The sequence below is a fragment of the Cyanistes caeruleus genome, chromosome 6 (assembly GCF_971803275.1).
Source record: "Cyanistes caeruleus chromosome 6, bCyaCae1.hap1.1, whole genome shotgun sequence".
Lineage (NCBI taxonomy): Eukaryota > Metazoa > Chordata > Aves > Passeriformes > Paridae > Cyanistes > Cyanistes caeruleus.
Window position 1 is genome coordinate 24,911,346 of NC_141706.1, and position 26,399 is coordinate 24,937,744.

The following is a 26,399-nucleotide window of genomic DNA, read 5'->3' on the forward strand; positions in this document are numbered from 1 at the left end:
GAAAACTGCACTTTGGCATGAAAAAATCTACTTCAAAGACAGACATCTAATACTTTCAAAGTACAGAACACAAACTCATTCATGTATTTCAAATACATTTCTTCCATACTTGTTAAGGCATCTAAATGCAAAAGATCTTTCCCCCTCCCCTCTCCAGACTAAGATTTTATAGCTTCAAACTCTTATTTTGTTTCCATGCTCCTTTCAAATATGAAAACTTCTCCTACGCTGCATCAATAATGTAATTATACCTTAATGTTTCTCTTGTTACAAAGAATTGAAGCATTACACTGCCTTTTACCAGCTTCCTTGCTAGGACACAATACAGAGGGATGTGTTTTTAGCTACAGTAATTACCTTAATTTTGTAGGAACATAAGATTGCTGTGTAATCGGCTATTACTAATGCAATTACTCTGAAGAAATGGCTCACAAAGAGATGTGTCAGGGGTGCTTCTACATCAGCACAGATTGAAGTAATTTAATAATGAGTCACATTTGGTCTCTGAAGTGGGTAATACTGAATGGCAAATATCCACTCTGTAATGGAGATTTATGAAAGCATTATTTTGGCATGTAGTTACAGGACAGCTACTGGGTTTTGCAAATTAACTGTAGACCTCTTCTCTTTCCAAACATATAATTTATGTTCTGCTTGAGACCCCAGCTGGGTTCAGGGTGCCTTTCTGCGAGGTACCTGGTCAGGACCTGGTATTCCTTCTTCTTTCAAAAGCCCAAGTCACAGCTTGCCAAAGTAAATGAGGAGACTTTGTGTGAGTTATGGACTCATAAATGACAGACTACAGGAAAACAAGGTGGAGGTAGGGGCCTGTCAACCCTCTTCCAAGAGTCCTCACTTAAGAAGGCTCTTGACAACACGACTGACTTTACTATTCAGCATCCACTCAAATATTTTCCTGAGTTAAAGCCATGGAAATTCTGTGAGTAGCTCAAGAGCAGCCTGTGACAGTACAAAAGTGAAAGATCTTTAAAGTCCCTCTTTAGCTGCTTAGCCCCACACCATGTAATTTCTGTCTGTAGTGTGCAAATAACTCGTAAATTTTTAAACTTATTAGCTCGTCTCAAAAGGCCTGACATGGCTTAAGTAGTTATTGACTATGATTAAAAAAAAATCATCACAGTGAATAAACAGTATAAAATATGCCAAAGCAGGTTGCCACACTGCAACAGATGGAATGAAAAACATTTGGGTAAAGATCAATTAGTCACAAGTAGCTCTACAGAATGAGCTAACTTACTATGGCTTTACTGCAGAAGCAGAAACACAGACACACCCAGAGTACCAAACACACACAGAACTGTCACTATAACAGGTACAGGAAGCCTTTTCCCCCAACTTTTTTTTGCTATTCCTGAAACTGGAGAACATTAACTGAAATCACCTAATCATAGGTTTATGTTTAAAACACAGGTTTATGTTTACTGATGACAGTACAGTTTTGTCATTCAACAAGAAACGACTGCTCCCCCTAATTGTGCAGCATAATAGAATTAAAGAATATAGTAATTTTATATCAGTACAAAATCCATCACTTTCAGCAATATTAATTGAAAAGGTATTTATATATAAGGCCTGACCTGGCCAGGGTTAACACAACAGGTTGTGAGAAAGAATCAGATTCTGCAGATAACAGAAGCTGGCCAATGTGGGGCTATATTAATATGACAGTAAAAGGAGAAAATGTCTAGATAAAAAATACTGAAAGGGAGTGTCCTGAACTCCTTTTGAGTGAGGAATGAAAAGATCTACTGAGGTCACTAAAAAGAGGCTAAAACCACCAAGGTAGGATGCAACCCCTGGCCCCCAACTCTTCAAACAACAAAAAGGAAAACAAATCCCAAACTAAATACAAAGCCTAATAAAACAGGGAGTATTAAAAGTATAAAATGGGGATGAGCTGTTTATTAGGGAGGGAGAAACAAGGGCACCAGCTTTACAGGTTTCTGCCTCATCAGAGCGACCTGGAGAGCACAACAAACCTGTGGTTCTGACCATACTCTCAGGGCTCCAAGGCACCAACAGACCCCACAACCTCCTTCCCCTGTCCTGGGCTTGGCTGCCTGTGCCAGAGGCCAGCTCTGATGGGCATCCCTGCAGCCCCAGGTCAGACCTGTGTGAGAAAGAGCCTGAGGAAGCTTTCTTGGTGGCCTCCTCCCTTCACTCCAGAGCCACACTGAGCTCAGACCTTGCTCCTTCCCAAGCTGCTTCACAGACAGATCTGTGCCTGGTTCCATCCCCTGCTGATCCTCGCTCACTGATTGGAATTCCTGGTTAGGCATCACATTTCCCTCATTGCTGTGGACTCATATGGCAACAAGCAGAGTGTAGACTGATCTTATTACAATAACCAGAGCTCCTCTGCTCTGCTTGCTCCGGTACCCTGCAGTTCATTGGTGTGGAATTCAGGCACACAGGGCTGCAGCCTCAAACCCAGACCCTTATTGACCATAAACAACATCCCTGTCCAACTTGAAACAAACCACAGAACACTACCTTCACATTCCTCAAACACTCCCCAGCACTTTTCTATTTCACATATGAATCTAGAGATTAAAACCAGTACCATGCCACAGAAAGAAAGTTAGAGCATCGACATCAAGTAAGCCTTTAAATTGGCAGAACATTCATGTTGATCTCAATTCTCTCAAAGAGAATAATTAAAAAAAAAGAAATCCCTATTTTTACAGTTGAAAATTCCTTCATGATCCAAAAGAGTGACCCATTCAAGTTTAGCATTTAAACAGGACTATTCAGCCCATCTCCAGGAAGGTGAATACACACTGCCTGCATTTTGCCTCAGCATCTGTTAATATTCAGTACCCAGTAGTTCACAAATGACTATCAGTGAGGTGAAGTATTTTTTTGGGTGCCATGGGTGGTTAGTAAAAGTCCTGAAGTATGAGATTCAGGCAAGGAAGAATGGTATCATCTGCTGTCTTTCGTTTCACAGTCCCTTGAATATGCCAGTATATACAGACACCCAAACTTTGCACCACGGATTTATTGCCTCCAGGAAATCCGTTTTAATTGCACAATTTTTCAAGTTCCATTTTTAAAAAGTTTAGGCTCCTAGCTCACACTATCCTCTCTGGAAGAACATTGCAGAACCTTACTCTTTGAACAGTTAAGAAAACTTCCTTCCTTTATATTCTAAATTTAAATGATATGTATCCTTTAACGACTTCTAGTCCTCTTGACATCGATTCCCTGAATTTAGTTATGAAGAGGAAGCATATATCTTCTCAGACTTAATCTGCCTAGACTAAATCAAACTCCTCTATTCTCTCCATTAAAGACACATATTCCATTCTTTCATTTGTCCCAGGAGACTCTGAGGACTGTGTCTGTTCCAAATCAAGTTTCTTTCTCATGAGCACAGATGACCAGAACTGTACACAGTGAAACAGATGGAGATGTCCCAGCATTTTATAAAATACTACAAACATCTTCCTTCCTCTACTAAAAATACTTCCAGTATTTCCTGTCAGAATGTGCTACAATTTTTTATAATTTCTACATTGAAAGGGAAATTTTTAATCCCCAGGAATATTAAGTATAGTTGACTAAATTTGATGTCACCTGGTCTAATCTAGCAGAGACTAACTTCAAACCTAACTAACAGGGAGGGCAGCCAATAGCAGCTTTCAACTTTTATGTAAATATCTCACTGAGTTGTTTGGGTTTTAATTCTCTGTATTATTTCTTTTAATTTTTCCCCGTGATTTTCCCCCTCTTTTTTATTTTCCTACTTCTTTACTAGTCAAAATTCCTACTTTTCTTCCCATCATCATTTGAGCTCATCTGTCTTTTGAACTTAATAGCTTGACAGTTTATATTATGGCATTGTTCCTTGCTGTACATTCTCAAATAAGGATACATCTGATGATGAGAGTATATTACACAAAATTCAGTTTTTCAAGAATTCTAAGTTCATCTTGTAACGTATTTATCTTTTTATACTTCTCCCAGTAATTTAAAATTTTATTTTAAATTTATACCCCTCATTTCTACATTTGATCCATGTTTATCTCACTGGTCCTAACCCTAATTTCTTCTTTACTGGTAATGATCCTGCTGAAACTCAATTGCACTGGGAATTTTAGGAAGTGGATTTCTGTTCTACACTGGGTACCTGCTGCTTCTAACAGATTGCTTCTGAGTTTTTCCTACTTTATCACATGTAAAACTGTGCTCTCACTACATAATTAAACTTCATCAGTTCTGCTGAATGGGTGCAGAGAGGGAAAGGTTAAATAAAAAGTCTCTGACTCCATCTGCATGCAACAGTCAGATCCTGCCTCACGTCCTTTAATTACTCTCTGACTTTGGGATACTGTATCTTTTCATTCAAGTAAAAAACTTTCTGGAATTAAATTTGGGGTAGAATGCTTCCTTGAAAGAATAAAAATGATAATTCAGTTAATGTATGACTAGTTTTAATCCAATATTCTATAAAGGGAATGAATGACATCCTCACATTTCTTTATGTAAAAATAACACAGAGGCAATACTCAGCTTTGTTTAGGCTAAAAATAATGTACTTCAAATACTGTAACTAATGGAAAAAACACTTTATTTTTATATACATGAAGCTGATACCAGTGTGTACTGTACATTTTTCTTTTTCCATTCTTTTACCCTACTGGCTTTTAATCACTCCATTTCATGAACTCAGTTGCTGTAACAATTACTGCAGTTGCAGTTGTTGCAAAAATCTCCATTGGGAAAGCAATCACGGTATTTATGATTAATCATGCAAAATAACAAAAATATTTTAACTGGTTTAAGTTTTGAAATTTAAGTTCTGCTTTTAGGCAGCTTGTTCAGTTTCTACTAAAGAAAAAGGTTTGTTTCTGTGTAATTTAATCACATCCAAATCTAGACACAGAGCTTCTCTCTATCAAATGTACATTTTGTAAAATATACCTAGCCTCTCAAAGAATCAAATCTAATGATTGTGCATATTATTCGTGTACAAAAGCATCAGCAAATTTCATTTTAGTATACAGCATTTGCATTCTGCATAGGATTTTCCAAACATGCTTCCAGATTCACTTCTTATTTTTCATGCTATGGATTATATACAGTCATCTTCAACCCTGCAAGAAATCCTGAGCTTCTGTGATAAAAATCTGCATCAACTGTGGATTTTTCTATCTCAATATCCGATGGATAACTTTAAATGCAAACATACTGTTCTTCTTAGAGCACATGTCTTGTATGTTTGTTGTTTCATCCACACACTGCAATTAGTAACTCTTAAATGTTGATAAATTTTTACTTACAGTTTAAGGCACTGAGATGTTGTGCAGTTAAGTGATTTCTTGGACTTCGTAGCCCCTAAAACAAAAGATAAGCTATACAGTTTGAAAAAAAAAAAAAAAAGAGAAGAGACATATATAGAAATACAAGGAAATTAGTTTTGAAACAGTAAGTACCGTTTTTATCTTTTTTTTTTAATTGCTGCTGGCTAGTGAGTCTGCCTCTTATTTAAAAATTAAAGGAAATCACTAGTGTTAAAAATAAAGTCTAAACACATGCTAATTAGATTTAGAAATATCTCAATTAAGTAAAATAATGAAATGTTTTTGGGGCAAATGAACTGCGCTATTGCATTGATACTAAGAAACCTGAATTAAAAGAAAAATGTGTAAAATATCCTAACAGAAAAAAATATTTTCCTTTTTTTGGTAAAAATCAATGTGCTTTTTTGTTCACCCCCACAGAGTCTTAAAAGGGTTCACAGAAACAGCATAGTCTATATAATACCAAATTTAAAGGTTTGCAAGAGAATAAATGTATTTTTCTTGCCAAAACCTGTATTTTTAATTCTGGTGTTACTTCTAGCAAATGTTGAAACTAGAAACCATTATATGCAGAAAGAATACTGAGTGCCAGTTAAACTACTTAGAAAATACACACAATTGTTACTTTCCAATAACACAGCCTTAACAACCCATTTTAAAAAGAGGAAAAGGAACGTATGTTGTACTTAACACAGTGAGATTACAAGATGAATCTTGAACTTGTATTTAATTCCTTCCCATCTAAGGAAAGAAGGAAAAAGAAAAAAGAAACCAAAGGACAACTCAAAACCTGAAGAGAATAATCCTGATAAGCTTTCAGTTCCTTATCTTAATTCTTGTACTTGCTGTGAAGATGAGTAGAACAGGAAAAAGCTCAAGCAAATGAAAACTAAGAACATATTCCAGCCTGCTCTCCCTCAGGTTTTTCTTCCCTAGCATTACAGCAAATAAGTAACAATTTGAATTTTAAAGAGGAACATGACTTTTTAACTTGCATGAGTCTGTTTTACCCTTCTGATGGCTTCTGACAAATAAAAGGAAACAGACTCCACACCTGGAGCATTTGCTGAGAGATGTCCACACTCAGCACCTGCTGCTCTTCAGAGCAACACCTGTGCCTGTATGGTGCTTAATATGAAAAGGCTCTGTGTTTCAACTTCTATCAAAATAAAAGACCACATAAAATTACAACAATAAATAATTAAATAAAGCATGCAGAAATATTTTGAGGAAGTTCTATTTAGGTAAAGCAATACTTATGCACATTAAAACAGAAACTCAAATATTTGTAGCTGCTTAAATGAAAATGAGCTACTCCATTTAAATAGCACTAACTTTAGGACCTCAAAACCCAGGGTCTTTTTAACAACTTCATGGCATTTCAAGTTCACATTATTATCTAAATATTACTGAGACATTCTGAATCTCAAGACTAAGGAAAATCCCATAGCCTGCAAGGCTTCTCTTCATTTATAGAGAAACAGTGTCCCTTGGTGGCAAACGGAGGTAAATGCAAAAGTATTCAGGGGCTTCTGCTAAATGTGATTTATATGGAAACTAATCTGTATTGAAACTTCCAATAATTTTCACATATCCATCACTCTCATGTTCCTGGAGCGCCTAGAATTTTTTAGTTAAAAAATAAATTAAAATAATAAGTGGTGGTGTCTCCATTACCTTTGTCTCCTCTGCCCCATTGTTGCTTGAGAACACAAACACAAGCAGTTGCAAATTAACAATATATGATATACTACCTGACAGTATATTATCTGGCAAATATATAAATCTGTATCTATATATTTTCAAATTACCTAGAGACAATTTTTGTTTTTATTGAAGATAAAAACGTACCTGATGGAAGATAATTATTTTGGTCTTGATAGTTAGGAATTAGATGAACTAATTTTAGCTTCTGTTTGCCACAACTGTTTATATTAACATTTGGGTATTTGGGTACCTACATCCAATTGACAGATAACCTGGAATGAATAACTAATGATTAGTTTTAATGTAATAAACTATAATTCCAAGCATATTAAGATTTTCCTAAGACTACCACCTATCCTATAAAGCTTCATAATCACGGAGTGGAATCTCTCAAACAAACGGATCATTGTGCACTAAGATATTTGCTTTTCACCCTTAATTTTTGGAAGGGCTTATTGAGATCTAAAACTGCAGCTCCTTAACATGCCATTGTAACAGTTCATTTACTCAGTTGTGATTGATAAATCTAGAGTTTTCCTTTGGATAAAGCAATCTTCACATAGCTTTTTTTTTGTTGTTGTTGTTTGTTTCCAGCTATTAAATAGAAAGTAACATGTTCTTTATATATAAAATAGCACTAGATATATATATATATAGGTAGCAGCATAGCTAGATAAAATTTAGATTGCGAGTTCAAGGAATTCTTCTTCTTATTATTCTTCTTATTATTGATATGGCACTTACTAGGTGTGACCTTCCATGCTAGCATGGTACAAATTAATCAATTTTCTCTAGCATATAATTTTGCTATCAGTTACACCATATAATTGCCACAGGGTTGGAATGATTTCTGTGCAAACATCTGGATTCCTCTGTTCCTCTGCCACACTAGGCAATGCTAGTAACTCCTAGTCAGACTTGTAAACATTGTACTCTGAAGAGCTGCTGTCTCAGTAACAGTACTGACTGCCTGGAATATAAAGTTGTAAATCTGAACAGGCGTGCTTTGAAACCTACTTTAAATCCCAAACAAACACAATTGATGTTATAATTTTTCTGCATAAATCATGTTTTTTAAAGCAAGGATTGTATTCAAATGTAACACTGTAAATGGTTAATTTAACTGGCAATGGCAGAATGATTTTTGCTTGCATTTCAAGTAAAAATATTCCTAAAGAACGACAATGAACAGTAACATACTCCACAGTAACAATGGCATTCAGTGTTTTCAATACCAGGAAGCATCCTCTTCTCTCTAAATGGCCCTGAAGAAGTTGGGCAACAGTCACAATCAAGTATGTGAAAAAAAGACTTAATCTTTAATTATATAAATTTACTGAGGATATTTGGGATTTAGTCTAAGTCAGAAGTAGTCATCTGAAACTGGACTACAGATTCAGCTGTACCATAAATCAGACTGTTCCAAAATGAACAACTGTGTGCTGTGGCATCCCATCACAGATGTGGTGCCACTTCCTGGAAACCAATCTTTCGCCTACTTTGCCAATCCAGCAACTCATTAACAGAAATTAAATCTGAGCCAGCAGCCAGGAGGGCCAACCCTGTCCTGGGGGGCACCAGGCCCAGCATCACCTGCCAGGCAAGGGAGGGGATTGTCCCACTCTGCTCTGAGCTGGGGCAGCCTCACCTCCAGTGCTGGGGGCAGTTTTGGGTGCCAGAATATAAAAATGACAGAAAGCTATTAGAGAGTGTCTAAAGGAGGGCCATGAGGATGGTGAAGGATCTGGTGGGAAAGCCCTGTGAGGAGCAGCTGAGGTCACTTGGTCTGTTCAGCCTGGAGAAGAGGGGACTGAGGGTAGACCTCGCTGCAGTCTCCAATTTTCTCCTGAAGTGAAAAGGAGAGGCAGGTACCGATATCTTCTCTCTCGTGACCAGTGTCAGGACCCAAGGGAATTGAAGTTGTGTCAGTGAGGTTTAAGCTGAGTATTAGAAAAAGTTTTTCCACCCAGAGGTGTTTGGGCACTGGAACAGGCTCCCCAGGGAAGTGGTCACAGCACCAAGCCTGACAAAACTCAAGAAGTGTTTGGACACTGCTCTCCAGACACAGGGTGGGATTCTTGGGGTGTCTTGTGCAGGGGCAGGAGTTGAACTTGATGATCCTGATGGGTCCCTTCCAACTCAGCATGTTCTATGACTCTGTGATTAAAGTGTCATCTTCCCAAAAGTCACACTTCTAGACTAAGCCTTGCCACTCTCAGTACACACTTTGAACCCTGAAAAGACAACCTGAAAAATCCTGTTGACAAAAATACAGTACCTTTCAGAAACATCTTTCATGAAAAGCCCAAATTTCTGTAACTTGTCTTGCACATACATGGGAATTTATATTTGAAAAACTCAAGAATTTTAAGAGAATCATTAAGTTGTAAAGAACATTTCTGCATAGATAGGGAATGCTGATGTTAGAAGCAGATTTGATTCCCCAGCCCTCTTCCCTTGCATACACTGTACATGGCAAAAAAGCTCCAGTACTAATTAATCAGCTGCCCAGGGTTATTTGGTGCAGTCCCACTTGGCAGTTCAGGTGGCCTTAGGAGAAGACCCCTTCTTAACTGTGCTGAACTGGAATCAGAATGTGCAAGGGAAAGACAGGAGCCAATTAGACTTGAGCCTTGAGGACCAGAAACAGGCAGGAATTCCAGATGCTATTTTGCCTTGCTCCACAATGTAGGAAATCTACAGAGCAACACTTGTCTTTGCCTCTCTTTTGTGAACAGATCAGATAGGACAGTGTTAGAAAGCACCTCTTAGCCTCTGGCACTTAGAATTAAAGCCCATTTTAGACAGTTGTATAGATTTTTCCAATTAGCATAAAACTTAGCCTGCATACTTACTGTTTAATCATACACAGAAGCACGAGTCTGAGGTAACAGATATCACAGAGGGAATTCTAGTACATAAACTAATGCATGTCTTGTTTATAAAAAAGATGTTTATAAAAAAAACTCTCTTGCAGCATCAATAAAAGATTTTGATGTCACTACAGCATTACATTCTTGTGAAAGAAACAGTTTGGGTGTTTGACGTCTTCAAAACAAAGACACTCATTCTTAACTGCACCTGGGGATAGGAATGATACGAACACCTGAAGAAAAGCAATTTTTACTTCTTACTATTTTATGTATTTAATGATTCATTCTTAAAAAGCCAAATGACCAAACAAAAAACATGACTTAGTGATGTTTAAATGGGAAGCTACATGCATTTTCATGACATAACAAGGCATGTAAATGCTGTGGCCCATTCAGCATTACCAGATACTGTCACATATTTTGAATATTATTTCTGTTTTTTCTGTTCAGTATACAGTTCTGGTTCAGATGCATTTGCAACTAAAATAGCATCACACTTAATACCTACATTTGTGTTTTCAAAAATAAATAAAAAAATAGAAAATAGAACAAAGACAGAAACCAACTACATCTGGGTTTTCTAGTTTCCAATCAGAATTTGAATTGTTTGAACTTGAGAATTTGCTCTCCACCTGTGTGTGCTGTGCTTCCTCCTTATATAGAGAACAGTTTAGGAAGGTAAGCAAGCAACGTAGAAACAAGCAATCAGTTTTATTTTAATACAATTATTTTTAACCTGATCAGAATTTCACTCTAATACCTTCAAGAAAAAGGGCAAAGGAAGCAAACATTCATAAATAGTGTGATAAACTGTAAGGATATGAGGAAGTGACCTGGTCAGAAAGATTTTTCTAAATCTCATTTTTAGCTCCTGGTCCAGAGACTAACAAACTTTCATTATCTTCAGCTTCCAAGGAAGCAACTGTTCCACCTGATCACACCCTCATTATCTGCAGGACCGTTCCTTCTGGAGAGAGAATGCCTGAAGTCAGAAACTGTAATTTTTGTGTGACATCACTACAGAAAAAAGGAAAGTGAACACAGTTTGATGGCAGACAAGGGTGAATACATACCTTCAGCTTCTTTTGGGAGATTTAATTCCTTTTAGTTTTAATTGTTCATTAACACATTCCCTATTAACTAGAAGACATGTTTAAATCACTGCTAAAACAAACTGAATTGTTCACTGCTACTGTTCCTAGGTGGATTTACAGCAATGGTTTCACAAGTCCTGAATTTCAAGAGACTTACAGCAAGGGAGCTGGGAAGAAGATACAAAAGATATTAAACATTCTTCTAAGTAGTGGTAATTGTGAAATTTTATTTCACTTTTTCAAGTCACAGAAGGAAGTAGAAAATAGAGACAAAGTGTTGGATGTAAATAACTGACAACAGATGCAAAGCAACTAAACAAGATTAAAAAAAATCTGCTACCTTAAATTAATACATTTTACATGAGAAAACAATTGGTACAAAGGCTTAATTAGAACCACGATTTTCAAGGTCAGGCACAGACACTTCCCTAGTCCCTCAAAAGTCTCAAGCCTCAAAAGAATATTCAGGTGGAAACGGCATCAATCCTGAACAATGGTACCCTGTAAATGGACTTCATGCTTTCCTAACTTCTGCCATGAAATAGCTGAAAAAATGAATTTGAAAAATGCTGATTCGAGGTATATTCCACCCATTCCACACTGCTATTTAATAAAAAGAAAAAAATTATTATCATCCAACCTGACTTTTAGCCACCTCCTCATCCCTAAAAGTTTGGTCTCCTGAATCACTAATTGAGAATCAATGATTCAAGGTTTTAGTATCAAATTAGTAGTTTTACTGGAATATGAACATTTAACTTTACAATAAAATACACTGTACTAGAAGGTTCATTCAAATCTAGGTAATTTCAGTTACATTCCTATGGCTTTGAGCAAAAAAGAAGAAAAACCCAAGCAGTTTTACTGTATGTACACAATATTGAACATCAAGATTTAAATTATTTATTAATAACCTACATTCACTGTGGATTTCTAAGATTTACATCCAAAAAGCATATCTTATTTACATGCTGCTGACATCTTAAAGAAAAAGAAATAAAATATCATCTGTTTAGGATCTACATCTATTCCAAAATTTAAAAAGATACATTTAACACCACAAAACATTTTAAACATTTACAATAAAAAACAGCTTTCTGTGCCAATCATACTTACTCTCCAAGAATGCAAAATTGCACTAACTAAAATCAGACTAGAAACACTTAAGACCTGAGAGTCAAATCTAAACCTTTTTTTTTTAAAGAAAATCCTGCAAGTTAATATGCCCTTATGTTAATTTAAACACAGACTGGTCAGTGGTCAATTAAAAAAAAAACCAAAAAACCAAAACCAACACCAAAAACAACCCCCAGAAACCCCAGTGCATTATTTCTGCATCTCCAAAAATAGATCACTATAAATTTGTTGCAGTAGCTTGATAAGTGCCAGGCCTGCCAGATGCAGTAAGGCTTATTTCAAAGTGTCCTTTCCCACACACTGTACCCTAATCAAATAATGAGTGTCTTTAATCAGTTCCTGTGAGGATTCCCACATTTATGTAAGCATGCAGTCGCTTAAGTATGCATCTTGGATTTTTGAGGGTTCCCACTCCAAGCATACATACACAGGTGTTTTAATAGCTAAAAATCAGAGTAAAAATAAACAAAAGGAGAAAGTTAGAAATACTGGCCAGAAACTTTTGAAGTCTAATGAGAAGGTTTATATCCACCCCAAGGGTTTTTCAAACTCAGCAGAGCTCGGGAGCATCATGCACTGTATTAGTAACCATCATGTACCTTATATAAAATAATAATAACAAAAAAAATGGTTGTACTAACAAGTATACTTTACAGCACTGCAGGATGTAAAAAAGGTACCACACCTATAAAGCCCAGGGCAGAGAAGCATCATGCAAAAATTACTCCATTTGGTAGCAGCCATTTTATTTCTGCACTTGGAAACATCATGTTCCTTTTTGAGTGCAAAAGCTTTCCCCTCCCTACCGGTATCCTCTAGAAACTGCTTGACCAAGAGCATCTCCCAGGAGAGGGTTGAGAAGGCCATGATTTTCTCACTCTGGAGCTATTTCCCATGGCTTTAGCAGTTTGCCCTTCTCATGCAGAAGGCTGGCACTGCAGTAGTGGTCCTTCCAGGCTGAAAGCAGGCAAACTGCAATCCATCAGCCTACACAGGCAGCCTTGCTTTGCAGACTTTCCACCACGTTGCATCCAACTCTGTTAACATTTCCCAGCACCCAGAAACCCGAGTGACACCAATTCCATTCACCAAAGCAAACGTGAATATCTGTTAATTCCAAACAAAGTTAGTCCTGCCCTTCCCAAGGAGCGACCTTTGCTATTTAAGCAATTCATTAGAAATTTAGAGCATTTCATTAGAGCTTCAAACCTGACTGCACTATTGGCAACATATTCACATCTGCTTATGCCGCTTCATCCTATTTTGCAATTTGAAAACCAGGTCTGCATTACTACAGCTTTACCTCTCTTACCACTGAAACAACTGCCAGCATGTGCCTTTTTCCTGGGCTAAGGATCTTTGTTTTTCTAAGGCACTTGCATGAACAAGCACACAGGTCCATTTATTTATACAGAAATAAAATCAACATCATGAACAGTCTTGTAAGCAGTAAGAAAAATGTGATACTTTCTAATGAGGGGACACTTTGTACTATCCAGTGGTTGGGTTTCTTTTTTTTTTTTTTCCTTCTTTGCAAAAACCATAAAATTTCCCCAACTTAGTGTGTTAAGGTAGGTTACAGCAGGGATTTTTTGGTATGTTTTACACAATTTACCTCTAAAAAGAAACCAAGGAAGGCAAATGGCCACAAGTTTGTCACTCATTTACATTAAGCAGCAGATACATTGAAGAATATCCTGCTATTAATACATAGCAAATCTAACTTTTTCTAGTATTTAAGTCGGTGTGTTTTATCCCTTTGATTCTGGAAACAAGTAAATTAATTTAAAGTAAAAAAAAAAAAAAAAAGAGAGAGAGAAAGTGTATGCAAATTAAGAGAAAACTGCAGAAGTTAGAATATACATGACTTCATGCAATGATACTATGCTTCCTCCCTAGAAACATAGAAAATTTTAAAAGTCATCCTTTGTAGAAATAAGCTCTTCCATACTACTGACAAAAAAAAAACCCCAAAAACAAACCACAACAAAAAAGACACATTTAATATACTGCTAAGGCTTTAATAGGTGATCAAGAAGGTGATGACTCAGTTTCTTCTCCAGCTACTCTTCGACAAACCTTGCTCTTGTTCCCTGTGCAGAAGAGTTCTCATCCCACCAAGAGGAGCTTGCTTGGCACCAAGAAAGCAGATCACTTTGTACAGTTTTTACTAAGGTTAAATAAACCCATGATGTCAACCATTGCTTTCTGGATGTTCTTTCCAAAACGATGAGAATCCTTTAAAAACAAACAAACAAAAACCAAATACTTGTACTGCCCATCAACAGTTGTTTTTCAGGCAAAAGGAAAAACTTTCTAATATTTTGTAGTTTTGGAGCTTATGGAATTCAAGCATGTATTTTACCATAGAATGGGGATTTTTATAACAGAAATTTTAACACTATACAGATTAATCCAGGTTCATGCTGTCACTGACCAATGAGTTCTTCATTATGCATTTACTTTCCTACAGTCACAAATGAGATCATATCCTTTTAAAATCAGATGCATGCATAGCTTTCTGCTGCTCTAAAATTGCTGGGTTTTGATACTGCTTTTCCAACAAAATTTTGCAAAAGCTTATTTTCATAAAACAAGGGAATGTTCAGTGAGTGTATGAGTAATGACCAAGAAGTATTGAAAGAGCAGAAAAATTATTTTTATTTGAGTTCCTATCAGAAATGCTGAATCATTTGCCATTGAAAAAAGTATTGAAAATGAAAATAACAACTTTCTAAGTGTAAACAAAACAGACACTTGTTCTGCTTATTCTAAGTGCTAGGTGAATGGTACAAGAAAGAAATTCATATTCCAAATGTAAATTATTACCTGCATTACAGGGATCTACTACAATGAACCTACTAATATCAAGGCCACACACATAAAATACTGCCTTTTCTGTATGGACTTTTGACTCGATTAATAAGTAAAAAGAACAGAGCGAAATTTAAAGTACGAGCTAACAGGCATCTGAAGAACAATTTCAACTATTAAAAAAACGAAGTTGTATTTCCTAATCTTTAAAGATTAACCAGAAGCACCATGATCTCCTGGACAAGGTCAAAAGAGGAAAACTAGGTCAGCTATGTAATCCTGAATGAACTCAGTATATTTAGGAAGGCCATAACAATATAAAGGGCAAGGATTAATTGAACTCAAAGCACACCTCCACAACAGCAGGATATTCAACATATGACACCTACTATACTCTAATACTGGGTGTTATTTTAATAAATTTTTGATTAGTTATGTTTCTTAAGCACGGATTGTAATTTATGGGTCAGCTTCATTCAGTATTATTTAAACCAGGAAGGCTTAAATAGATAGCATACATTTTATTTTGTCTTTACAGATGTAGCCTGAGACAAACCAATCAAAACTGTAATAAGAAAAACCAAGATATGTCCATCTTTCTGTTTAGGGGACACATGTGGTCATTTCACATGAGTTGCAGGGAACTGCACATGCATAAAGATGATCCTGGGCCAAATGTTTTCTTTATGCTTGAAAGCATAAGTGAAATGGAATATGGTACCCTTGGTTCATGAAACAATTAAATTTATACAACTGGAGACAAAAAAACTCCAGCAGAACACCATATATTGAGAAAGAAAAATACACCTCATAACAGTAGGTTGCAAGTTCTACTATATATTTTAGACAATGAGAAGAATAAATCTATAAGCACCCAGCAGAAGAGATTTATTAAACTATAGGAAAGGACTGACTCTTACCGTCTCAGAACAAGATATTTTGCTGGAGACATGGAAATGAATGAAATTTTCACCCAAGATCATGTAAGAAACACCATAACCATCATCAGCCACCTAGGGGAAGAAGGAAGAGAAAAACATTTTAAACAACTTCCTTCTCCTTCATTCTCAGTCAACTTATCCACAATTAAGAAGTTGCTACAGTTTTTAAAATCAGTTGCAATTTCCTCAAGTAAAACTTCAGCTTCTACATTTAATACATAATTTCTGAATATTGGCTCCACTTAAGGAATAGTTCATCTGAAGTGCATGGAATAACCATTCGCTGAATATTTGTAATATTTCCCAGCTTTAATACTTTAAAATAAAATACTTATTCAAACAGCTTCCCTTATCAAGGCCTGGTTCTAAGCAACTACACAGCTTTGGTGCTTAAGCAGCAAGGAATAAAATAGTTCATTTGTATACCTAAACAATCAGTCTCCTGGGATCATTCTGCAGATGTAAACAAGCACAGTGTAAAAGCCTTGTATTTGCTTCTGACTCTACAGCAAACATGTGATTCTGAACACCTGTACCACGAGCAGAGGTCTGGTCCAATTTCAACATTAGCAGCAATGACTGTCCCAGGTTTCAGTCTGATGTTATATCCAAACTATGCCTGATAAACACAGATTATCCTGATGCCACCCCTCTCCATGTCTTTCCTAACTCAAAGGACCACAACCTTCCATCTCTTCGTCACCACTGCTGTTAAGTGGTCTAACACTCTTCTCACTCTTCCCACTGCTCGTGCTACAGAGATAAACTCTAATAAATGCTTAAAAAAACCCTTCAAAACCAACAAAAAACACATGCATGGAAAGCTGATGTACTGAATCTCTGGGCTAATTAAGCAAACCAAAGCACAGTTTTTGTAAACAAAAAAAAACCCAAAAAACAAAAAAACCACCACAAAACAAAACAAAAACGAAAAGAGTGCTATAAATTCTTGCAGCTAAAGCCCTTTTGTACTGCCTTTTGGGCATTTGGAATGCTGACTTCATAATCTGCTTGAGGAAGCCAGTTTCTCAAGAATGAGCAGTAGTATGGCCATAGCTAGGCCTCCTTGATACTGCAAGTCAAATTCATTTCAGCTTCAAAAACTACTGAAAGCTGTATCAGAAACATGAGTATATAAACAACAACAATTTAACACACCCCACCTTCCAGCTTGACAAACCAGCTAAAATACACTGGACTTGTCACCCTAACTTCTAGGGGGCAAAGAGCAGTCCTGTGATGCCTCTCATTGTTCCTTCAATAGAAACACTTTCTGAAAACAGATTAATCTAGTATAAGAGCCCCATAAAGGCTGCTTAAGAGGTCTTGTTGACACCAATATTCTTATCAGTGGCCAAGCTTAAATATCAATAAAATATGGCAGCAAGTAAGCAGCTTGTCAAACCTCTAACAATACACTGGTTTCTTGGAAGTCTACAGAAGTCATAGAACATGGCTGTATTTTTGACCTGGCCCTTTTTCACACTTAGGAGGGGCAAGCAGAACAATGTGAGCAGCTTAATCTGGAGGAATGTATGAACACATTTATCAATCAAGCAGGAAATATAAAGAACAAGTCAAGTGTAAATACTTTTACAAATCCCAACCTTAAAATCTAGTTTAAGTAATAAAGTGACTGTTACTGTAATATCAGCCTGATGTACAGAAGATCTGGGCACAGGCAATGTGATAAGAACCCAAATTTCATCAGATCTTTTTGCCATGTAGCCCTGTACCACATTTTATAACTGTATATTTCCTTAATAATAATAATAATCTATTCTTGTAGTGGGATAATCTTGTAGATTTTTCAGAGCACAGCCACATCACAGGAAAGTATTAATATTAAACACATGCAATTAAAAGCATGAACTGCACCTTTGATATGCAACAATGAGGGATGATAGATTTGAAATTTTTTGACAGGTGTCTTGAAAGTAAAACTCTTTTTAGTGGGTACTTGTTTTTAGGAAACATACCGGCCCAAACCCTCCACCAGAGGCTAACATTTCCGGGTTCTTCTTCAGATCAATGTACTGCTGTGGTGTCTGACTTGTTGACAGCCTCCAAGGTTCTGACAAAACCTTTATTAGATATGAAAGAGATGCAAACAAATAGAGAACACTGTTTAAGAACATGCAACTTTCTCAAAAATTAGTCAAGATACCAAGTGCTATATAACAAGTGTAATATTGCTTTGTAAACTGTTAGAAAACACTTTATAAAGCAAGATTAAGGATAACTCCCATTTCAATGGAATGAAAAATTAAGAAGCTTAAATGAAACAGTTAAACTCGTCCTGATATGGAAACCATTAACATATGAGGAAGTGATGTTAATTCCTCAAAGAGAATAAAATAGAATTTCAATAGAAATGCTACTTCAAACAATATTCTCTGGTCTACAGCCACGTAACTTATACAGAAAAAGTCTTGTTTTAACAAGATCATTATTAGCCATATTCAAATCCCAGGAAGATCCTCATCAAGTTAGAAACTTGCAAAATCTCTAACAACACAGGTTGAAAATTTGTGGAGACTGTAGAAAGTTGTTTCATTCTTGACTTAGCCACATTTAGGTAAGCAAGCAGAAAAATGTGAGTTGCTTAATTTTGAGGCAAGGTGGAATACATTTTTTTTATTAATCTGAAAAAATGAACAGGTGCAGCGTAATTATTTTTATAAAACCCAGATTTAAAATCTAGTTTAATTAGTAATTTGTCAAAGTAAGAAACAATGATATTAATGTCATATCCAGCTCCTTTAACTCTTAGTAACTTAAAAGTAATTGAATTGGCCAGTTTCACAAGAAAATTCAAAGAGAAATTGCACAGCCTCTGTTGCACTTCCTTGAAAATATGAAAACACACAGCAAAAGTTTTGTTTTCAATACTGACTATATATTTCTTGGAATTTTAAGTAACAAGTATTTTGCTAACAAGTCCACTGAAAGCATTCTTCTAGATCTATCAATAAATGTATACATACAGGAAAATGAAACTAACTTAACAATTTATCAGCGGATCTTAACCAGCTGAAATTTTACCTTTTTTCTTAGGAAAAAACAGAGTTGTACAAGAGCAGATACCACAAAACACTAACTAACCCAAGGACTACTTATGGTAATGTAGAGTTATCAATAAAAGCCACCTACTTCCTTGAGGAAAGGAGAATCTACAGCGAGGTACTTGGACACGACATAAAGGCAGAAGAGGTGGCGGTCAATGCCAGCCCCAGTCATGGCAAGGCGATACAAGTGCTGATGTTTGTCAGCTGCCTGCCGAAAGAACTTCAGCGTGTTTTCAGTCTAACAAATAAAAAAAGATAAAGAAAACTCAGTTAAGTGAACTGCATTAAGGATGAGGTGCAAAAACTAAGTTACAGCAATGACTCTCAAGCCTTGAGCACTTAAAGGTCAAGTACAAGACAACTGACCTCAAATAGTATCCTCCAGCTTTTCAACCTCAGGTATTTAACTTTAGATATTAGCAAGTGTCAGCTATTACCTGCTGTAAACTGCAAAATGAAAACTAGTTTGTATTTTAAATGTTATCTAACCCTACAATCAAACACAATTACAACTCAGGTTTACTACATTATTTATAGTTTCTATTGATACTGGTCTTGAAGAGTTATAGGGAGCAAACCTCAACATGATTTAAAAAAAGCTCTAACCGCCAGAGCTATTTTAGAAGACGAACTGCCAACACCAAAGGTACAGAGGTCCATTAATGCTGGTCATCAACATGTAAGACCAACTACTTCCTTCCTGTGAATTACTCTTGCTTCCCTGACAGAAAGGAAAGCTTAACTGGTATGAAATTAGTTGTTCTACAAATCTACGCTCGAGTTTTACAAATCACAAAAATTTCACAAGTAATCACAGTTTCCTGAAGTTCATAAACAGGCAAATAAGAGTATATTTAGTTAAGTTCTGCCATTCTTTTTTGGTATGGCCCAGAATTTCTGCTTTATTGACAGAAGATGTGGGTAATTACCTCATGCAGCTCTTCCTTCCTTAAAAAAAAAAGCATCACTCTAAATACTTAAAAATTATTTGGGGATTTACATGGTTGTCTAGTGGCAACTCATGTGCCTTATGAATTATGAGTGAATCATAGGCTGGCTGGGTTGGAAGGGACCTTCTAGATCATCTCATTCCAACCTCCCTGCCATGGGCAAGGACATCTACTAGAACAGGTTGCTCAGAGCTCCATTTGGCCTGGCTTTGAACACTGCCAGCGACGGGGCATCCACAACTTCTCTGGGAAACCTGTTCCAGTGCACCACCACCCACACAAAGAAGAATTTATTCCTAATACCCAATCCAAACCTACTTTCCCAATTGTGTAAGGCACCAACTCCATGAACTTACACTTTCTGTTGGGTCTTCCATGGCTTGAACAAAACGACAGGACTCAACAGTGCACGAACGAACCGTTTCGGTCCTGCCTTCTCGGAACAAGCGTGTCATGGATGCTTCATATGTTAAAGAAAACTTTCCCATATCCTTGAAAAAGGGAAAAATAAGAACTTTAAGGTTTAGACAGACTTGGCCCCTCTTTCTTAATCAACAGTCCAACCTAAGCACACAGGCTATGAATCACTCCACAAATTAAACTCAACATTTAAGTTTTCAGTAGCCTGCCATTAGCCCACTTACCTGAAGATAATAAAGGCAAAAATAAGATTAGCAGCAGGATTTGATAAACACTAATAGAACAACCAGACTATCATGCGTGACTCTAATCTAAAAGGTAAGTTTAACACTGTTTATATTATAAACACAGCTACTAGAAGCTTCCTATCTTATTTCTAGTACAAAATGCTTAGGGACAGACCAACTAAGCAGAAGAGAAAAGATTTAGAAATGTATCAATATGTGAACCATTGTAGAATTGATTTCCAGCTAGTGATCTGCTTAGGGTTTGCTATCAATTTGCATCGAATGTCTTTAACAACCTTGTACAAGCAATGCATGATTACACAGTCACATGTTTCAGCCACAAACCCATTACACCCAACTTACTGAGGTTCTGTAAGCCAGCAGCAGTCTGTTCTTACCCGATAGTGAGCAAGCTGCAGCGCGAGCTGCACAAAGGCATCAGGGCTGGTCTTCACTTTCTTTATTAGTCCTTTCCCAAAAGTATCAAAATAAAATGAATGGAAGTCCACATCATCTGCTAGAGCTACAGCAGTGCTCAGAGATTTCTCAATCACTTCTTGGCACTTAAAAAAACAAAATACCAAACAAACACCTGTATTACACAAACATGCATACATGGCATTTGAGAGAACTATTGAAAAACTGCAAGTATTTTTAACTGATAAACAGGAAATGCCTTTATGCATGCCAGAAACATCATTACCTAAATAATTTCTCTTTAGAGAAAGATGATATCTTTGCTCAAAAGTTAAAATTCAAAAAGCTAATAAAAACGTTTTAAGTCAGTACACATCAGAAAAAAACCCTTTTAAAAAAACCCACCAGCATTAAAACTGTTCAAATCAGGTGAATATAAAAGAATGGCCTACAGTTACAGAATGGCAATAATACTGTGGCTTCCATGCTCCCATACATGTTTAATTAAGTACATCACCACCCATCAGCTTTTTATTCAAACTTAAACTCTAAAAAGGTGGTGCCAGTTTTTCTAGAAACTGAGGAAAAAAAACCCTTAGAAAATCAAATCTTTTTAGGCATGTATACAGAGCTATGAACACAAAAAAAAAAAGCTATTCTAAAGGAACTATTAGACAAGAGTATTTGTTTTGACAACAATAATGAAATCTCAGCAAGTAAAAGTTTATTTTAATACAGCCACTATTCAAAAGAGGTGGCCACTTGTTTTTGATATAGTGCCAACCAAGAAAGCTTCTAGTAAAATATTGTCATTTCCCAGTCAGAATTTTTAAAGATTGATTTTAAAACCCCCTGACTTTCTAAGTAAACTGAGTAATGGCTACACATGAAGTACACAACCTAGAGGACGCAGAGGAATTTAAAGCTGATTTATAGGGTTATCAATAATTATATAAATTATTTGACCACTGGAGAAAAGAGAAGTTTCTGCCTCATATCACTAAATCTTATGTACTTACTTCTTCTGGAATTTCCCATTGAAGTTTGGTAGGAATAGGAATATTTGGGTTGGTATCTCCTTTGCAATGTCCATCTACTGAATAGCCCAGTTCAAGATACTCAGTTGCCATCACATTCTGCAAAGAATGATACTTCTTCAGAATTGCAACACATGACTTACTGCCACGGAATTAGGATTTCATTGTGAAAGAAATATAACCTATTTTCACTACATAGCCAAATAAAATGTACAATCCATTTCCAAAACACAACTGCAAGTGAAGCCCCCAGTTTTACAAGAATAATGTGCACCAAACACTTATTCAATTACACTGGTGCATTTTGTTAGATACTACTTAATAAAAAACCCACCTCAAACTAAGTAGAAGTAAGAAACTAAGCTTATGTTTAACTTAGATTTCACAATCTTTGTTCAATTTAGATTCTAGAGAATTTTTCAAGTTTGTTACTTGTCAAAACTTATTTATCAAGGAATAATTTATTTCAGAGTAAAAATCTTGCAAATCCTTGCAAGAACTCAATCACTTTTAAGATTTGTATCCCTTTAAAAATTGCAGCTTATTTTACATGTGCACTAGAGCTCTTAGGTGGGAAAGAAGAATGTTTCCCAGATGAACAACACTTCTTGAACAGACCTAAAAGGCACAGTCTTACAGGATATGAAGCATCCATCCTCAATGTTAAAAAGAATTATCCACAACAACTAGCCCACGTACAAACATGAAGAATTATCAAAATATTTAAAATTTGCTCAATTTGGAAAGAAAAAGCCTGATGATTTATTTCTAATCTCATATTTTAATTGCATTTTCTCATTTTACTTAGTGGTCAGAACATGACAACTATGAAATAAACTTTAGTCCATTCTATTCTAAAAACAGACAATCTGTAAAAAGCTAACAACAGATAACTTTCTAAAAAATTATATCTTGTTTCAGTCATCTTAACTCTTAGCAGAAAATGTACCAACTAATATTAAGTACAGATATATGAATTAAGCATATAATATAATTCATTAAAGCAAAAAAAAGCATCCCTCTGTCATTGAGATAGTCTACACTGCATTGTCATGTCACTTTCAAATCAGTTTGGCCTTCTTTCTTCCCTGAGTGGAGAATGCAATGAGGCTTTTTTTTTTTTTTTCTCATACACATGGAAACACTTCCATAATAAAACTTAGAAATTACTTGGGGGGACCAGTTAGACTCAATACCATTTGCACAAATACATACAAAATCAAAATTAACTAATGCTTTTGAAATAGTTTTAATTGATTTGAGTCACGTAACTGTTTGTAGGTTTAAGCTTCAAAACAAAAAAGGAAAAAAATCAATTAAGATTTCAAGAAGTAAACTAAGCACATGATGAACAGACATGGCAAAGTGAATTTACTGCATTCATTGCAAATAAATACAAGCTATAACACCAACAGCATGTCAGTCTGCATCTTAGCAAACAATGCTTAGAAAAGTTAAGCTGTGTACAATTTTTCAAATTTTGAAAGTAAGCATGGGGTTTTACAGCATAAGAAAGCTTAAGAGCTTTAGGAATATGTACATGCAAAAAATACAATGCCATAGCAAAGAGGCAAGAATCTGTGGATTTAAAATATTAAAATAGTGTTAGATGGGGAGCTGTATCACTTCTCTGTGAAGACATCTAACCTCACAAAAATGCTGAGTTTCAAAAAACAGCAGCCTCTTAAGCAAGGGTTTGGGATCTTTTTCAAATTCCACAGCTGCTGTAGATACAGGCCCCTACTCACTCATCAGCAATGTGAATGCAAGGAACTGAAAGTAGCAGCTTCAGGGCTGCTTCAAGATTCTATCACATGATCTTCTGCATTAGCTCTTTGTACCAAACACCTACCTCCCACAGGTGTCCAACAATAGGAGCATCTGCCCAGGAGTGCTCTGCATTCAGACCCATTTTGCCATTTCTGAATATTATAAGAGTGAATGTCTTATCAAACCACCTACAAAAGAAATTGAGATTTCTTTATGGTTTTGTACATTTCAAAAGCATTTTTGTATTGTAACTTCCTCTCTCTCTAAAATTCACGTTCAAGTGCACTAGAACTTTTTCATTTAAGAACATTTAAATTAACAGACAAAAACTTGAACTTCATGAAGTTCAACAAGGCTAACTACAAGGCCCTGCACCTGGGTCAAGACAATGCCCAGTATCAACAGACTGATGGATGAATGGATTCATCTTCTTTGCAGAGAAGGATTTGGGGATGAAAAAGTCATCATGAGCTGGCAAGGTGCAGAAGAAAGGGTGAGAGCTGGGCTTGCTGTTCAGTCTGGAGAAGGCTCTGGGAACACCTTCTTGCAGCCTTTCAATATATAAAAAGGGCTTATAAGAAAAGCTGAGAAAGACTTTTTATCATGGCTCATAGTGACAGGACACAAGGCAACAGACATAAACTGAAAGGGGGTAAATTTAGATGTGTTATAATGGAGAAATATTTATTACAGTGGGCTGGTGAGACACTGGAACAGATTGTCCAGAGAAATTGTGGATGCCTTGTCATTGCTAATGTTCAAGGTCAGGTTGGACTGGGCTTTGAGAAATCTGATGTAGTGTAAGTTGTCCCTTTCTGCTGCAAAGGGGGTTGGAGATGAAGGTCCGTTCTAACCCAAACCCTTCTGTGATTCTGTGGAATTTATAAATTTAGAAGTCATCATTAATTCATACGTATTAGCCAAATTCTAAAAAAAAGGAAGGCATTTTCCACAGCGTCAATACTGCACCTGTCATAACATCTGCCATGTATCAATGATTTTGCATATGCATCCAGTGACCTCACTGGGTCTTCTTTCTTGTACCCCTGCTCGACGTCATCCAACGTCACAAAAAACGCTGCTTTTTCAACAGCATCTAAGGACTGTTTGTTCTTTCCATGGCTAAAATAAGCCTGACGAGCCTTAGCCCATGGTACTCTGCAAAAAAGAAAACTTGGTTTATAGCCAGATTACATAAATTTGTCAATGTTTGATTACCTTTAAAATCACTATGAGACATTCCTCCTACTTTTGTGGAATTTGACACAACTACTTTCCTTGCATTTAAACTATGAGAGCGGTGGAAAGTTCTGAGAATACTTGTACAGTGGAATCCTAGGAACCAATTCAACTCATCAACACACATGTGCAAAACTTCATCCTCATTCAACATTTCTGCACGTGCAATACCTACAGCATAGATCATCTACACTTAAAACAAAAGGAAGTATCTATTATAAGGAAGAAGACAACAGTAAAAATAATTATCTAAGTAATAATAAAAACATAAAGGATTGCCACTGCAAAATTTTTTTAACTCCACACAATTACAAGCAACTGAAGCACCGTTACACATCATCCATATACAAAATCAGTGCCCAAGGTATAAACAACTGCAGATTATTTGAAAATTCAAAAGCAAATATTCAATGATTTCTAAATACTAAGCTTATTTAAAAAGTAATAACCACCATACCTATCTCCTGCAGTAAGAGCCGCAAGCTTCTCTTCACCAGGCTGAGGTTCTGAATCATCATCAAGAATTCTCTGTATTTGCTGTTCAATTTCTCGGGGTCTCAACAATCTGCCATCATGGTACAGCCACACTTTGAAGTAACGGCCCTTGTGATACACAACGATGTGTTTGCTGTCTTTCACGTGCTGGAGAGTATCTAGAATTGTAATCACTTACGTGAACACAAAGCTGAAGTCACAAAGCACTAATGCACTAAATAACATCAGATGCCCGTTGCATGCACTACGAGTTATTTCAGTACCCCATGTTATTTCATCATAAAGATTCCCACATGAAACAGTCAAATATACAGATCTGACAATCATTTGCATATATAGCGCCACCAGTTTCACTGGTGGCACTGGAGGCCACTATTAAGCAACTAAATCTGTATTTCTGTGTCTGAAAAATGAGCACTAGTTGTGTAGTTTGGTGAAGCAGTCAGCAAAGAACATGCTAGATGAGTATCAGGGAAGATACTTTTAAATCACTTGCATTCAGGTGCTAGACAACTCATGGAGAATCTAAAGAAACTCAGATTTATACCATCAGCTTTTGTTTACATTTTTCCTGGCAGACGCAGAGTGAATATTCCATATATGGCCAAAATGTATAATGTTATGTGAAGCAGAAAACTAAGCCACATTTTTTCCCTCATTTTGCTATCTACATGGCTTAACTGGGATAAGCCTAAATTTAGTCATGAAAGCACTGTATCAAACCACAGGCAAAGCTGTTCACTCCATAGCATGTCTTCTCAACAATCATGACTATTTAACAACTGCTCAAGTGACAGGATACAATGCTCATCAAGATTTTACCACCAATTAATATGAAGACAATTTTTTCCCTTTTTTTCTTTAGGAACTGTAATATACACAA

The 26,399-nt window shown here is 36.3% G+C and overlaps 1 protein-coding gene across 2 annotated transcripts in view; it reads right to left on the reverse strand.

The window, feature by feature from the left end:
* Window positions 1–11,208: 11,208 nt before the first annotated feature.
* Window positions 11,209–26,399, reverse strand: part of CPT1A (carnitine palmitoyltransferase 1A) — a 39,390-nt gene continuing 24,199 nt past the window's right edge. For both annotated transcript variants that reach the window (XM_086894042.1, XM_086894043.1), the window contains exons 11-20: window positions 25,479–25,674; window positions 24,752–24,940; window positions 23,865–23,970; window positions 21,995–22,111; window positions 20,957–21,121; window positions 20,268–20,402; window positions 19,047–19,199; window positions 17,873–17,977; window positions 15,873–15,965; window positions 11,209–14,376 (exon numbers count right to left, since the gene is read on the reverse strand). In XM_086894042.1, coding sequence (XP_086750168.1) covers window positions 14,290–14,376; window positions 15,873–15,965; window positions 17,873–17,977; window positions 19,047–19,199; window positions 20,268–20,402; window positions 20,957–21,121; window positions 21,995–22,111; window positions 23,865–23,970; window positions 24,752–24,940; window positions 25,479–25,674 — 1,346 coding nt within the window. In that variant the 3' untranslated portion in view covers window positions 11,209–14,289. The remainder of the gene's footprint in view (window positions 14,377–15,872; window positions 15,966–17,872; window positions 17,978–19,046; window positions 19,200–20,267; window positions 20,403–20,956; window positions 21,122–21,994; window positions 22,112–23,864; window positions 23,971–24,751; window positions 24,941–25,478; window positions 25,675–26,399) is intronic.